General features: G+C 39.1%; 1 protein-coding gene across 5 annotated transcripts in view; it reads left to right on the forward strand.

The window, feature by feature from the left end:
* LOC121327429 (rho guanine nucleotide exchange factor 4-like) overlaps positions 1 to 17,692 on the forward strand; it is a 195,385-nt gene that overhangs the window by 113,967 nt on the left and 63,726 nt on the right. For all 5 annotated transcript variants that reach the window (XM_041271494.1, XM_041271493.1, XM_041271498.1 and 2 more), the window contains exons 2-4: positions 7,242 to 11,786; positions 15,097 to 15,387; positions 16,563 to 16,692. In XM_041271494.1, the coding sequence (XP_041127428.1) occupies positions 7,242 to 11,786; positions 15,097 to 15,387; positions 16,563 to 16,692 (4,966 nt within the window). The remainder of the gene's footprint in view (positions 1 to 7,241; positions 11,787 to 15,096; positions 15,388 to 16,562; positions 16,693 to 17,692) is intronic.

Below are 17,692 nucleotides of genomic sequence, written 5' to 3' on the forward strand. Positions count from 1 at the left end.
ATAATAAAATTTTGTTGGGTATTGTAATGCTAATCTGGAAATATGCAAGTTAAAGCATTACAAGAGCCAATCAAGTCACAAAGCAGGCAGAGCTCATTTGCATACAAATTACGGATTTAGCTGGCAAGTTAAATACTTAGCTAAAAGTTAAATCTTGTTAAGAGATTTAAGATTTAGTAAAATATTTAACTAAATGTTAAATCTTCTAATTAGATTTATAAATTATATCTGAATGTACACATTTGAATGTATATATATTATATATATATATATATATATATATATATATATATATATATATATATATATATATATATATATATTATTTATTTATATTAACATTTATAAATCTGAGGAAAAAAATACAATCTGAGGAAAAAAATACAAGATTTAAGTTAAATGTTAAAATGCTTTTTTTACACATGGCACCCCATACCCTACCCACAAAACAGTGCCATCTACAGCACAATCTGTCCAACTGTGTAACCAGCCATTTAATTTAGAAAACTTCACATTCCCTGGTAAAGTCAACTTCATGAGACATGATAATTTATTTAATTTGTTATTAAATACTTTGTTTAGCTATTAAATTCATTGGAACTATTACATTTATTGGAACTATTTTTCATAACGTAGTAATATACCTACTGTATATAAAAAATAAATAAACCTATATTCATTTTTAAATAAAAATGTGTCTACATCTTTATTTCTAAAAACTATGAACCCATTTAATAAGCTCAGTAAGACACTCCAATATGTTGGGTGTGCTGGAATAACCACACTTCCAGGGGCATAGTAAGGCACAAGGCCGTGCGGTTATTGTAGCACAACAAACACCCTGTCGTGTCATTGCTTACTTGTTCCGTATCTCGTTAAAGGGGCTCTATTCTATTTTATCACACGTCGCTGGTTTTATTCTGACATATTTTCATGGTTCCAACTGTGGGAATACATTTATTAAAGACAGGCTTAAGTTGGTTTCCAATTTTTTACATGGATCCTTTTTCCGTTGCACAGTGGAGTTGGTAGGTGCTGGCAAATTATTATTATTTTGTTGGTTTGTCCAACATCATTGCCATCTTTACTGCTCCCAGATACAGTACCTCACCATACATGTCTTTGGCTAGTATCACCGCAAACATGGTGACCAGATTAACCTTGGCGTGGAAGGTCATGGCTGCATATTGGCAAGAATATCCCGGGGCTTGTTATTGCAAAGTAAGAAGTACTCATCTTTGTATTTGATTAATTCTAGCAGATTTCAAGATACTGTGAGTACACACTTTTAATCAAAGCTGTTTACTTTTGTGTTTTGTTGAGCTGAAAACATACTAGTAATGTTAGAATATTAGTAATTTAAACTTTAAGTGGGCTTCAGAGTCATTATAGTATAGTGGTTTCTCGCTCGTTTTTAAAACACATTTTGAAGCACCATTTTTGTGAAAGAAGGATAAATAAATCACATTATGCTGTAGAATTAAATATTTGATAGAACGTTTGAACTGGACGCCTACCCTTATAAAAGTGTACCAAGTGTGGCTTTCTTAACCTCCTCTCAGGTTCTTCTCCCCTTGTTTGTCAGAAAACCACAGAAAGGCAGCAGACACGGCTTGTGTGTTGCACGTGGGATTGCAGTTCCCCCTGAATCTTTACTGAGAGCTTGGTGGAATTTCTGAGTGAATAGCATAGAATATAGTATCTATTTCGGGCTGTATTTTTCAGGCAGTCCTGTGTTACTGGTATATGTAAAGCTAGTTTAGTCTGTGCTGTAAAAGTGTTTATTATCCAAAAAGAAAAGATGTTCTTGGAAAAAAAACAAAAAAAAACAAGGTTGTTCCTTCTGAAGAGCACAGATGACAAGGTCAGGCTGCTACTAAGAGAGAGATTAGAAGGAGATTGTTTATAGCGCCATTGCAATTAGCCCATGGTGATACATACAGTTCCGTCATTATTGTGAACCTCTAAAGCCATGCTGGCTCTTCAGTAAGTACACTTGGACTGATAAGGCCCTGGTTGATAGAGAAAACAAAGCCTGTTCTGGACTGACCTAATTGAAACTTTTGGTAAAGCACAAGAAGATGTTTCACCTACTTGTGATGCTACTATGCAACGTGTCTCTTCATTATGCAGATATATCTTGATGACATATTCTAACAGTACAGTCCTAAATGCCTGAGCTATTGAAAGTTATTTTAAAGTGGCAAAACAGGATATAAGCAAACTGTGTCACATGATATATACTGAAGCTACAGAACTGACTCAAAGGTCTCTACATCAGTTGTAATCTATCACTGACTTTTGGCAACTCTGATCTCTGACCTAAACAATTCTGAGTTATTAACTCTTACACTCCCACCACTGTTAGGAATGACATCTGTTGAGCATTGTGTAAGAGCATCACATAGCTGTCAGAGTTGCAATGCAGTGCCCTATGCAACAGTTGTACATCAGTTTTCTAGTTGCCACAGATTGGCACCAAGCAAGGTCGATGGTAGTGGATACAGGTGAAAGGCTCCTTTAAAGGGACAACTGGCTTTTATGTACGGTAAAAATGGCTATGCAATCTAAATTATAAAAACAATAATTGTCAAATGTAAATCTTTAGCAGGAAGAAAAGTATGTGTTTTATTTGTTTTACATGTTTTGTCTAGAATCAGTCTGATTGGTTTTGGAACAAAATATTGGGATGCACTATTGTGTCCATATTTGTAGTGTATTGTTTCAGGAGTATCATAATACAGTCTTGTGTATTGTTAAATAAACTATAATTGCATAATTGTGGATGTTTATTGAACAGCAGAATGCCGTGGTTATGTTAAGATTCGGGAAGGCAACCTTTGTTATTCATTAGTCAGTTTTGGTAAGTGGACATACCCAATAATGAATCAGAATAAATGTGAATGAAAGCATGCATTGTGTATCTGTTAAATGCTGGGATAATCTGCTAAGTGCTGGGGAGTGTATCTGCTAAATGCTGGGATTGCTTCTTCAATTTATGATTCAGTGCACCATTGAGCTGCCCAGTCCAGTCAGTCTGCTATGAGATCCAAGCTAATTATGACATCATTCAGGTTTTCACAGAATATTCAGATTAGGTTGCAAATCTGAATTAAAAAAAAAAACAACAACAAAAAAACAGGGTTAAGCTCTGTCTTAATATCAATAGCCAAAAGAAGGACTCTGCTGCTTTCAGAAATGCATATGATAAAAGAGCTTCATAAATTGCTGTACCTACATATTATACTGTAGCTACCTTTTCATCTCCATTTGGCTGGTGATCCACTATAACAATAGTAAAGCCATTTCTTTTGTCACACATACGGTAGTGCACAGACAGTAGATTCTCTTTAGCTTTTTATGGTGATTAATAGTTTAACAGCATCAGTGTTTTTATTCTGCTCTTTTTGTTTTGCACAAGGTATTTTTTGCTCCTACAGTGCTGCTTCTGTAGCCCACCCAGACAGGCACTGCTGTCTCAGGAAGCCCTCTGTATGTAAATATGAGTCCTCCGCTCACATCACAGTCAATTTCAAGTCAACTGCTATTCTGTTTACAGAGAGGTTCAGTGCTCTTCAACAAGCCAGCAAGCATTCCTATTCCCAGTGTAATGTAAGGATTTACAATCCAAAATAGGTGTTTATTGAGGCCTGGCTCTAGTAGTCAAATGAGCTGCCATATTCCTGTCTTTGTACCATTATCAGAAATCCCAAAGGAGCTTGTTAATTCCTTGGTGTCTATCTGTTACATTCTTCGACAGTTTAACCTTCTGTGCTCTCTATCCGCATGTGAAGACTGCCCGGCTTGTTTACATTCCACTAATTCTCAATGCGGGAAACTGAATTGCCCACCACCCCCCCACCCCCCCACACCCCCACACACACACTTTGTTTTGAATCCTTCTTGCCTCTTTATCACTTTGAGATCCAAACAGTCACGCTTGATATTATACCTGCAGAAAAGACCCATTATTTTTAGCTCATGAAACAAACAGAAATGAACCTTTTCCCACATGGCATTGCTGTTGTACTGATACCGTCGTACAGGAAATAACTACACATATGACAGTTATATCAAGCGGTTTTTAAGGTGGCAGCATTCGGAAACTGTTTTTAGAATTGTGTTGGACACTACAGCTGTAAGCTTGTCTGTGGTTTTCTGTGACCCTTGACATCCGACAAGAAACTAGAACGCATACCTGTGTTTGTTGTCAGTTAAGGGTGTCCGTGGCTTAGTAAAATTTATGCGCACACAATTAAGTCGAGCTGTTGGAACTTGTTGTTTGGACAAGTTTAAGCAGATATCGAAGACCTGATTATGGAAGACGTCATTGGAATCCAGAACTCTCATATATCAAGGTCAGGCTCTGAGGAAACTGGGCAGTAAAAAACTAAACAAAAGGAAAAAAAAAAAGCACAACAGATCTTGGCAGCGTACCTCTGAATCCTGAGAAACTGCACTGCACAAGAGCAGAGGGCGAGAGACGATGGGAGCCGTGCTCAGCTGGGTAATTCTATTCATTGAGTGTTGAGTAGATCTGAGATTGTAGGGTCTTATGAATTTACTGGGGTCATTCGTGGTAAGTGCGATCCAGGGGGAAATGTGAGAACTTACAAATCGGAATTCAGAGGTGAAGGAAATGTCTAGAAAGGGCTGGGAATATATTTGAAGTAATGCAAAGCAGCTGCTTTAAAAAGTACAAAATAACGCTGTTATGAAAGTCACTGAACAAATGTTATGCTAAAACTGTTATAGAGAACCGTAAATGAGCTTCATCATATTTTTGTTTTTTTGTTATAATGTCAAATTTGATTCCAAACAGGATGGTGGGTAGTGAATATGTTTTCTTTGCCCAGTTTTCAGTTCTTGTTAACCTACTAACCCGAAATGGTCTTACATTTAAACAGTAGCACCAGATTTAGGGTGGGTATTGGTAGAGTATGCTTGATCATGGTTCAAGGTGTTTTAAGTTTTTATTTACACATTAGCTGGTTACCTAATACCTTCAGTAATCTAATAAAAACCACCTAGAACCTCCTTCTATCTGACATCACCATTCATCTAGGGTAGCCGGTAACAATTAGCTTGTTGAAGGGAAATGGTGTGTGAGGGGAGGGAGAGTTGGCCGGTATTGTAAGTTTGTGTCTTTGTCTCCAGGAATGGGGGCAGCATTTTTGTTACAGTATTTCTGTCAGATAGTTAGTTAATTCGGTTTGGGCCCAAAAACGAATGGTCAAAGCAAATCCAGGCTTATTTCACCAGGTTATAGAGGCTCAAATCTCTAGAAATAAATTAAACAATTTTATCATAAAACTCAATAACAATTGGTCTCACTGCAATGGCCAATATCATATGCTGTAGCTCAGAATTGTCAGACTGCATTGATCAAACGCCAAACTCCAAGTCTATTACTGAAACTATGTAGGAGTTGCCTTGTGAATTAATTTGATGCTCATTATCACAGAAATGCTCATTGTTATGCTTAAGGGGCGTTTCAATAAATGCTACCTTGCTCCGATAATGACATGTGAAGAGCTTCTTAAAATGCTTAAAATGCTTAAAAAGCTGTTTTAGTTTCTCTTAATCTACAGTGTATTGGTATGTAATTGAAGCATGCTGCTAATTCATGACATGTTCCTTATTGTTCTATCTTCATTCAGCATCAGGCATCAGTCTTCAATCCAATAGTAAGATTTCTGGGGTTCCTGCCAGTGCTCACATCTGTCAGTGTTGGCCCATGACAGTAATACTGAAACAAAGTTAAACAAACAGACCAAGAAGCCATAGTGCACCAACAATACAGAAGAACAAAACAATTTTTACTGTATCTTATATATGCAGACGCTAAATTGCTCAACCTGCAAATAACATACCTTTAATTACACAATGTTGAAAAATCTTTTCATATGTGGAGATGTTGATATGTATTTTATAATATTGCCATACAGTTAGGAAGTCTAGTTTATCTTTTGCACTGTGAGGGTTTTATTGAAACTGATAGTGATGTCTGGCGAGAGTACAGTATATCATTGTTTATTATTATACAGTGTCAATCTGTGCTATACAGGGTGGCAGTGTTTATAAGTCTGACACTGAGGCATGGCTGACTGCAAAGTTTCTCACAGCAAGGTCAAAGTGAGTGACAGATGGAAGTCTGTACTTTCCACACAAAAGAGCGTCTCATTCTTTTTCATTTTTTTTTTTTATGATGTGACATGGCCTAGAAGAAAACAACATGTTAGTTTTAAAGTTCTTTCCAGGGAGATCTTTTCCAGAGATGTAGAGTTTACAGTCAGATCCTGATTCGAAATATGTACTGTGGTAAAAACCAAGTGCAGTAATGCATGGTAAATCATAAGAACTTATGGTACAGGATGATTATCTATAGTAAATGCAAGGGGAAAGCATGGCAAAGACATGGTACACTGAAAAAACTGCACACATGTATTTGGTATGATACATATTGGAACTTATTTGTTATCAGCATCTTCAAATACTATATACAGCGTATGCCAAAATCTTTTCAGTGCAGACACTGTGGGCCAGTCTGCAAGCAGCCCAGAGCTGTGTGGTCCTCAGACGCTGTAGCTCTGAGGTGGCTGCATGGCAGACCTGCAAAGTGAAAAGAAGTGGACGTCTAACAACACACTTTTTGGAGGATGCATGTGTTTGTCTTCGTCTCTCCCATGTCAGCACGGGGGTTGCTGTGGTGAATCAGTCTTAAAATTGGGCATTTCAAACTGGGGAGAAAATGGGATAAAAAACAATTGGCGAGTCCAAATTTGTTAAAAAAATAGAAAAGATTACTGTTGATTATGGGGAAGTGAGAAGGGTAATCCTTTTAGCACTGAAGTATGTGCTACACTGATATGCCTCCCCAGCTGCCTTCCCCACAGAATATTCTTGTCAGAATATTTTTTTGCTAGAAAGAAAGGAGGTGTGGCACATAAGGCGTGTCATAGTGTCTTACAGAACACTCACCATATTACGTTGTTGAACAGGTATAATGTAAAAAATAAATATTAGGGAACTATAGATGACATTAAACACCCATTAACAAATTTACTCAAAAGTAAAGACTCAAAAGTATGCCTTCTTTATGTAATTTATTACTGGGTTTTTTTGGAGAGATCACTTTTTTTCTGTAATGCTATAGGCTTATGCAGTAGAATAAAAGGAAATTACATTCTCTGTTGTTCTGCTTTATGTTGACTTAAGTGTTTTTTCTTATATTTTCTCAGGCCACAGAAACAGAAGACCCTGCAAGTGAAATTGATTTCATAGAAGATCGAGGTTCGGACCCTAACCCAGAGGAAACACTGCAAACAAAGGAATCAAGTGATACTGCTAATGAACCTACATGCGAAGCAACAGAGGAGTATTTTGACACACGGTCATGTGACAGTGACACTCTTTCTGACGTAAGCCCAGATAGCTGTGAAGACGCTGCAGGAACAGAGTCCAGGGCTGATGAGAACAGAACAGACTGCCAACTGGAAACTGAATCCGAACTGAATGACATCGGCTTGGGTTCAGCCAAAGGTTCATCTAATACACATCAAAAGGCTTGTGATGTTATTCCTGTTCTTCAGCACCTAAATGAAACAGATTCTAAATCTGACTCAGAACTGGTTTCTGTGGAGCAAGATTTAGAATCAGCATGCGTAAGGCAAGATGAAAATCCTCTTCTGTCAGAACCAGAAGTGACTGGTGCTACTTCTGTGGCACAAACAGAACAATCACTTGTTATTTTTAATACAGAAACACCTCTGAAGGAAGCTGGAATTTCCATCTTCGTAGACACCATCTCCGGTCAGGGTGTTACTGAAGCAAGTCAGGTACTGAACTTTACAAATAAGAAGTTAGAATTAAATGGACTTCATCCTGAAACAAATCCAGCATCAGCTGAACATAACGTAGTTCCTGATGAGCCAGAGCCTGCAGCAGGATCTGCTGCCGATCTAAGTAGTCCTGCTACACTTTTAGGGACAATTGAATCCCCTGCAGCACAAGATGAAGCAGAACACCAGTTTGATAATTTTATAGAGTATACAGAAGAAAGACCTTTGGATTCTGAGACAAGTTCAGAGATACGCAAAATTGTTGATGAGCTACTAGAATCTTTGAGTCAGGTGGAGCCTGAACTGAGCCAGGATGCACCTGGAACAGAGGGCAGTCAAATTTGTTTAGAGACTCAATCAAAGCCAGAAGGTGATGGTTCAGATTCAAATTCACGGGTGGAGGAACAATCTTTTGTTGATGGTACTGCAGAACAGCATTGTATAGAATCTTTTGATACAAACTGTGAGAACATTTGTGCAGACAATCAGAGACTTGCAGATTTGCCTAAATCTGGTCTACCTGAACTGAGTGTACAGTTAAATGGTTCATCTTCTGAATCTGAAAGTTTTTGTGTCCTACAAGAAATACTTTCTGAAGGGAGTAGCACAGGGCTCGAGACTAGCTCAGAGACATTGGAGAGCCCACTAGATGTGACAACAACCATTTCAACAAATTCAGCAGAACTAAATGAACCCTGCCCTGTAGCCAACTCAAATGTAATTCAGACTGATTTGGAGGTAAATTTTGATCAAAGCCTGGACCATACTTCAGAGAGAAAATCTGGAGTATTTCAAGTAACGACTAAAACAGCTGTGGAATCTAATCATTTGCAAGAATGTGATGCGGGCACTGAAACTGACCTTTTTCAGAGAGAAAGTTTAAAAGGCAATAACTCAGGCTTAAGTGAAATTCCACTTAAGACAATACAAATAACAGTGAGCACAAGTGCACAGTTTAATAGTGTTTCTGAGGAAACTTATTTTGAGAATAACACCACCCCCTCCGAACCGCAATCAGACAATAATAATAATACAGACTCAAGCTTAGAAACATACAATGTTGACCACCCTATAAGAACAGAGGTAGACCAGGTATTAGTTGGAATTTGTAGTGGGCAGACAGATTATGCTTCTCAATTAACTGAAGAGCCACTGGATTCTTTGTCAGAAGAAGCAGTTAGAATTCACTTTAAGGATAATCTTAGAGAAAACCATTGCCATTTACAAGCAGATCTAAATTATATTGCAATTATTAATAATCAGGAAAAAGAAGTGAGTTCTCCCAGTTGTTCAAAATTCGAGCCAAGCATTGCTGATGTAGAGGACACCCCAAGCAACCCAGGCTATGAACCAAATTGGAGCAGTGATGAGTTGGTTTCAGGGACAAGTGATGATGATCTAGAATCTGATCACGCTTGTATTAAAACTGCTCCCCAGATTGAAACTTCTGTCACAAATGAATTCAAGACCTCTCAGAAGGAGATTGTGGTCAGCAGTGTGTGTCACACAAATGCAAGTGTAGTGACCCAGGATGCTAGAGATTGTACATTGAATACAGGGATTGAAAACAATAGCACTGGTTCTGAGGGTCATACCGACTCACAGACTAACAGAAAGTCTTCTGACAGTGCAGGTGACACAGTAGTTGTGGCAAACGGTAACACAATTAAAGCCAGTCCAGAAGTGGGTTTTAAGAAGTCTGACCACAGTGCAAGTAGCAAATTCCTTGTCCAAAGAAAGACGATTGTTCCAGAGAATCCTGTTGATACAGGACAGAGCTCCTCGGCAAGACTGTCGGAGGTAAGAGAGATTTTATTACAGACGGGAGAAGAGGAGGAAAACAGTAAAAATCTTTTAAGAGAAGCAGCAGTCAGTGGTCTATGTTTTGATGCAAAGGAAGATATAAAAGCTACATCGTGCAGATTACCAGAACAAAGCAGTGAAACAACTCAACTGTGTTCTGAATCGAGCCTGTCTGCCCATGAAATTCCTGAAGAGGGGAGCTTAGAACCAGATACAAATTATAACTTGGGGTTGGTAAGTTTCCGAGATGAAATACAACTGAAGGATGAATACAGTTTAATCAGCCGTCAGGAGACTGATCAAGAAGTTAGTATAGGTACAGAACTCCTACAAAGTAGGATAATTGCTGATGAGAATCTGTTTACCGGCAAAGCTTCAAGTGATAGGTCAACGACTGAAAGAAAAGAAGAAACAAAAGCATCAGGACTGACTCAAATTAACAACTCTGATCTGGCCAGTAAGCTACCAGATACAGTTAAGGAGCAACAGCAAAGCATTGTTACAAGCGAACATGAAAGCAGTGGGGAAATGACCCCCGTCCTCAATGGTTACATGGCCAGTAAAAGCCAACTCTGTCCCACAATGGTATTGCAGGACGCTGATGGAGTTAGTACCAACAGCGAAGAAATGGATGACAATTTCTATACATTCCTTGGCAGCAACAACAGCCTCCACAAAGCTGTGCAGAAACAGACGTCCAAGAGTAGCACGACTGGCAAGACCTCAAAATCAGTTTTCTCCAAAATGCCCTCTTTTAGGAGGAAAAAAAAAGCATCCCAAGACAACAAAGAAAAATGTGAAAACCCTTCCAAGGACAGTACCAGAGCACCCCAGGTGGAGGACAGCAGTGGGGAAAAAGGACACGATAACATGACCAAGGATGGTGTACCCCCTTATAAAATCCATTATCCTTTATACAGGGCACATGTATCCTATGGGTCAGATAATCTTCAGCACACTCCTAGTGGTGAAGAGCTTATCGCAGATAATTCTGATGAAGAGGGGGTCTTTGAGAATAGCAGCACACTCAATCAGAATATGAGTAAGGCTTTTTTTAGTGGCAGGATTGAAATGGATGACTATGGCTTCCACGCCTCCACTCCGTGGACAAAGCATGTTAGAAAACTGTATAATCAGAGTTCAAGAACTGTTGATGGTGAAACTATCAGCAGGAATGGGGACCACGAGGCCAAAAAGTCTCAAACTGGAGAGAACGTGGGCTACAAGAGGAGCAAAAGCACAGACAGCCTCAATCTACGCATGAGGTTTGCTCTGGCCCACAAGTCCTTATCAAGCTTCTTTGAGTCCAAGTCCATGGAAAAAGAAAACAAGGAGCATGGTTCCAAACTGGACAGTGAAGAGACCAAGTCCAAACAGATATCCTGGAGGAAGTTCAAGAAAGCTAAGGAAGCTGAGTTACTGAAACGTGGCATGTCATCCTCAGCAGCTCAAAGCACAAGGTCTCACCAGCAAATCCACAGCGAGTATGCCATAAGCATATCCGGGGACACGAAGGAAGGCAGGGCCTCTCCAGATGTGAAGAGGGCCTCCAAGTCCAGTGACTGCACCGAACAAGCTAGCTCAGTTGAAATCCCAGGAAACCCTCTGGAAGGAAGCAAATCAACAGATGGCAAAAAGAGGAAAGGACCACCCAACGGACTAACCATTGTTTGCTCTAATCCTAGTTTACAAAAATTGGAATCCTCAAAGAACGACTTGGATGTTTCTCACCTGGAAGATGTCAGCCCATTAATGCCAATTAGCCCCTGCAGTCAGCAAGCACAAGCTAACCAACTAACGCCATCTTGGTCCAGCAACCCCACGCCTTCAGAGGGAATGGATGTTCCGCTGAGACCCATGAGCCCCAAACCACAGAGCCCACACCCTGGCACGAGCAGGCGGAGTTTCCGCTACCCTTGCAGGGCCAGTGCAGCCTCTTTGACCTCTCTTGGCAATGGGGTCAGTTTAGAAGGGCTCACAGATCCCCCAGAAAGGCCAAAGACGTTGAAGCCCAGAGCAGCACAACTCCTGTCTGTCCATTCACTGGACACTGACTACCAGAAGGAGGACAGTGGTAGTAGCAGCCAGTCACAAACAAGCCTTATCATCTCTTCTTCAGCCTTTAATATACATAAAGATGAGGTAAGATGCAATCTATTTTTACATTTTCTTTGTTATAATCCAAAAAGTGTTACAACACTGTTTGTAATAATAGCCCATGTCCTTTCATCGCAGTATCAAAACAACAATATGACAAGTTCAGTATTGTAGACATTATTTTCAATCGGATGAAGCCTATCTTGCGTCAACACGATACATTTAACTATAGAAGTTTACTGAAGTGTGCCATAGTAAAAGCATAGTATAGTAAAACAAAAAAAAATGATCATTAACCATGGAAAATTACAGTAAAGGGTAAAGCATAATGCAGACACCGGACAAGCATGGTAGACAGCTAATTTACCAGGGTACATTTTTTATAGGTGCTGTTGCACAGGAAATGAATTTATTGCAGTGCTGTAGGATAATCTGGCTTCAACCGAGTCATAGTGAATGGGTTTTTAACGCTTTAAACACAGTAGTGGTGTCTGTGTGGAGCACTGGAGGGGCTGATGTTTGGGTGGCACCACTATTTAACAAGGGATATCTGGTTCTTTTAGGAAACCTTTGTACATCTGTCCACACATTAAACTGAACGCGAAGGGAAGCGTGCACATAGTGCTTGAGATCAGTCAACACCAGTTATAGTCAAACCAACAAAAAGGTGTGCTTTGATGTCTGTAATGTAATTACAATATCACCATTTATTAAAGCAGTATATCCAGGATTCACATGGCACATTAGACTTGGTACAGGTCTAAAATGTATTACAGTTGTGTAGAATCACTTTGTACATTTTTTTCTTTTAGTCATCACTTCCTAGAGAAGTTTAAACTACCAATACAACTCTCAAGCATGTTTCCTCATCACATCCCATTAGTATGAAACCATCAACCAGTGCATGTAAAAAATACAGTGTTTGTTTTATGTGGAGTTAATGGATACACTCTGCTGTACCAGCTGAACTGAGAGAAGATTCTGTACCTGCTTGATGTGATGACTGAGACACAAAATTATATACAAAGTAATTATAAACAAAAAGAACAATACGTTATTACGATAACTGGGATATCTCAGACCTGTACCAATGTCTAACTGTGCACAGGACAGACTGAATCTCAGGTGTGCAAGGCGTGTGGGGAGTCATGCGTCGTACTGAGAACAAGTCCTTTGCTGCAAGCTATTCTAGCTGAAACACGTATAGAGTCACTGCTCAGTTTGTAAGAAGGCTTTGATTGTGCCACTTCTTCTTTGTCAAGAGAGGGTGCTGTTTTGCAAAAATTTCTCTTTGGGGTTGAGATAGAATTGGGTAAGACAAGTGTTTTAAAATGCCAGTTGAAAATGCTCCTTCATTAGGTAATATATATCCCTGTTTAATGCAAATGAAAATTAATTGTACTAAGAAAATATGAATCAGGTGATGCAAAGAACCACATTTGTTGTGAAAGCAAAATAAAACTGCCAATGTTACAAAACAAAGAACAAACAATGTGGAATATTAGTTTAAGGACTCAACAGTATGTGTGCTCATAGGCAAAGCAAATTCGGTTATGACGTACATCTTTGGTTCTATATGTGACAGGTTTCCTTTCAGGTTCATAATGGTGATTTGTTTTTGGGTTTAAAAGCCTTAATTCAGGGACTAAACTCTATCTGTAGTTCATCAATCCACATGCTAGTTCAAATATACAGACCTCTAACAAGTGTTTTTCACCAATACTACTTATCTTCAAAAATAGCATTGCTGTGTCATATAGCTCTTTTATCATATAACCACACTGAAAAACAAAACACTCAATAAGCTTTTATTGTTCATGCCAAACTGTCATAGAATATAAATAGCTGTCCCATATCTCCTAATCTATTTTCCTAGTAGCTAACTTACTCACTGCTTTGAATCAGACAGGGTTTCTCTCTCTGCAGGGTGTGCCTGCAGTTCACTTCCTTCTAAACACTCAACAATCAGTTAGTCATTTAATTTTACTATTTATAAAAATAACTTACTTCATGTTTGAGACAAATATATATTTTTAACATGTGAGCTAACAGACTAGACTAGCTTTTCCCCGCTGTGCTGTGATTTTAAAATATCCTCAAAGAAAGATTTTAGCTTTAAATGAGCTCTTAAATGTGCAGCGTCCGACAGCCATGTTCAGTTGTAGCCTCATGTGTATACAATCAGAAAACAGACTTTGTTTACGATCCAGTGCATTTGCTTCGCTGTAGGGACACAAGCTTCCTCCACTTTTAAAACCTGCTTCTGAATAGACATGCTTCTATTAGTACTGCAGCAGTAGTAGGTTATACAATGACAAGCTCTGTTTAGTAAGTGCTTACCATTTTTCAAACGTTTGTTGTTATACTGACTACATTTTACAGGGAACAGTAAGAGAGATGATATTTTCTCACATAAGCCTATACATTGACAATCTTCTACAATATATTTTAGAAAATGCATAGCTCACTGCTTCTTTAAATTAAGAGGAAGTTTAAAACCAAGTGTGCAGCTCCATCTAGTGACTATTATAACTTCCCACAGTGCTGCATGAAACTGATTTACAAGCTGATACAAGAAAAGAATGAATTGGAGGCAGTGCCCGCCGCAATATTAATTTACAATTACATTTTTTATCACAGTGCCATCTCAAACAGAACCTGGTTCAAATGTAGAGCTTGACAGACTTTGTGAGCAAACACAAATCAAAGACTGAGAAAAATAAGTGTTCAGTGGGAAAATAATAACACTTAATATAAATGTTTTAATGGATCCTTGAAGGAATGTTACCAGGTAATAATGGAACTCCTGAGTCACTAAAGGCATTTCCTCTTTTTCGCTATTTGTTTATTAAATTGCTTGTCTGAAATAATCATGTAGTCCATTGAAAGAATTCACTTTCTGAGTATCGATTTGAATAATTTCAAAAGTAATCATTAGTTTTAGAACAGGTGTCATTCATTAGTGTGGTAAACAGCTGAGCTCCAAAGAAAATAGTGGGAGAGCAGCATTTGGATATTGTATAATTCTGAATATTTTATTTTTTTTTACCTAAAGTGTTACCTAATTGATTAAGCACATACATTTACTTGTGTATCTGCAAAATAATTAACACATACATGATTGCAGTTGGAGGATAGAGGAAACCCAGTATACTTTAAACTAATATTTAAAATTAAGACAACAACGGTATGCTCGTCACTAAAACATTAAAACCATGGTGTACAAATCTAAACTGAGACAGATGTGTTATGAAGTTAACTGAAAATGATGTTACTGCATATTTAACAGCCGTATCAGCGCTGATCTGGTCAGTAATTTCTTTATCATTACAATCTCCACACAATGCTTATGCAGGACATTATCAAATCACCAGTCCAAACACCCGATCAGTCGCTCACCCCACGAAAGAAGTACCCCTCCCCGACCTCGCCCCCCCGCCACCCCTTCTCAGACCTGGGCAGCTGGACCCTCCCCCTCCCGAGGGCCTCTGAGAGTCCCCGCGAGAAGATGAAAGAGCTGGTGAAGCGATGCAGCTCGGATGATCTGTGGATTGTAGAAGAGAAGCGGCGCAAACGGAAGCTGGCAAGGGAGATGCCAGTCAGCTTCAGCAGGCAAGGAGTGGAGCTGTCGGACGACCTGTGGAAAGTAAGACGGCTCCTCTGCATCTCAGTCTACTTCTCCTGCTGTTGCTTCTATGAGATCTTTCTCTTTCTTTGCTCCTACTCAGCCCGTTCACCTCCTGCTTTCACTCTACCGTAAAACTGCTGCCATAAGAACTGTGTATTCCTTCATGTTGTGTATGCTGGGGGAGTCTCATAAGAAACAGGGTCCAGGCCCTATGTTGAATGCTCACCAGTGTGATGTTTCTATAAGGAACACATTTGTAGACACGGAATGTCCTCACAGATCTCTACCTTTTTTGTGTGTGCCTGTTTCTGCCTGTTCATTTCTTGTTTTGTTTTTCTTTTCACCTGGTAAAATGACACTTTTACTTTTGTTGTGACCAGTGATTACAATGGATAACATAGTTTATACAGCTCTTGATCTACCGAATGCCACAAAACAACCTATCAAAGCATGACCAATGTCTGACTCTAGCCAGTGTCTTTGTCCCTCTTTTTTTCATGAGGACTAAAACCACAAGTAGCACTCTACTGTACTATATCACTTTATGGTTGACAGTATGGCCTTTGTATAAAAGTATCATTTGTTTAGATTTTTTCTTTAGCTTTGTGCTTGAAACTTGGCTGGGCAACCTGTGGGTTCAATGGGGGGAAATAAAATGGTCTAACATTGAGCTGATATTTGAAGATGTCCTTGATGGAGAACAAAGATAAAAAAGGCCATGTTCTAATTAACAATTCTACATGAAAATCACTAGTGTCATTTATACAGTCAAATCTGAGCTTCAATCTTCTTCATTTCTTTCTCCAATATTAAAGCCATGTTGCCTAGCTATGTTTCAACAAGCACAGTGCTCCAGCAAAGATCATTCTTAAATAAAAAGACATATTGGAAGATAACAACAGCTAAGGTAAAGATCACTGCGATAACAGCCATCCTTTACTTTCCAGCCTTGGTTTTGACTTACAACTCAAGAAAGGATACGCTATCAATGGATATCTGTATAAAATGTGTGTCTGATATTATCTGTATCCATGCTGACTGTATCCATGGTTCATGGACGACAGTGTATATAATCTACACTAAATAAAATAAAGTAATTTACTTCAGCTGTCAACAGCCAGTGTATCATTAGAAACGTGAACTGTATATGAAAGACTATGGACTTGTGATTTGAAACTCTTCCCTTTTCCCAGGCCAGGGCGAGACTGTCCCTCACTACATCGGTACCCTTTCCTCCTCTCCCCCTGAAGGCTCACAGTTTCTCCCAGAGCACTCCCATTGGCCTGGACTGCCTGGGCTGGAGGCGACGGATCTCCTACCCGGGTGAGTGAATTGCTTCCTCTCTCACTGCAGCCAGGAGTGCAATACTCTGTGGTGGTAACTTGGTGTCCCGGTCTGTGGGTTTACTGTGGTTTACTGTGGCATATAGTAGCAAAAGCAGCGTTGACTTAACAATCCTAACAACCATCATACTAGCATACCCTTCTGTGTACTCAACTGTACTGCTTCAGAAAATAGACCATGTTGGCTTAAACAATTGTGCACATTACTTAAGGGTAGGTTCAGCTGCAGGCTTCCTCTGAAGCTTTGCCGCTCTGCCACTGGAATGAACAAAATATTTTTTTCTTGTACTGCTATTGATGTGATATTGTGTCTAACTGTGCGGTAATTTGTTATGTACATTTTACTTGTCACAACACATGTTTGGCAACTATTTAGCATGTGCTGGGCATAACTTCTATAGTGTCATGATATACTAAGACTCTGCATACTCTGCATGGTGTTTTTTCTTTTTTTTTGTGGAGCTCAAAATGTGGTATTGCACTGGTTGTAATGTAAAGTAAAAAAGCATAGTGAAATCATAGTAAAGCCCAGGCAAGCAATACCAATGTAAATCACTGAGAAGTATGATAAAACATTGTAAAAAAAAAACCTTGTTAACCCTGATAAAGGATGGTACTACATACATCATATCAAAGTGCTTTTGATAAGAGGTCTCAATATTTGCTATCTCTCCTGGTGTGTCAGTGACCAGATGGTTGGTCATAAATGACTAGTAATTGGTATTTCCCAAGTGCTTCATGATTTCAGATTGTTAGGAAAGCTGTATCTGTGCATACAAATTATCAAGCAAACATCTCAGCAAAGCTCAGCGAGGCTTGTTGAATCCTCAGTAGTTACTTCTTATTAGACATATTTTATATTTTAACAAAAGCAGTTCTGTTTCCCAACCAGCAGAGGGTGTCTGTTAATGTTACCTGAGGTCTGATGTAAGACATAAACAATATGCTGTAGTGCAGGGGTCTCCAACCCTGGTCCTGGA

The sequence above is a fragment of the Polyodon spathula genome, chromosome 14 (assembly GCF_017654505.1).
Source record: "Polyodon spathula isolate WHYD16114869_AA chromosome 14, ASM1765450v1, whole genome shotgun sequence".
NCBI lineage: Eukaryota > Metazoa > Chordata > Actinopteri > Acipenseriformes > Polyodontidae > Polyodon > Polyodon spathula.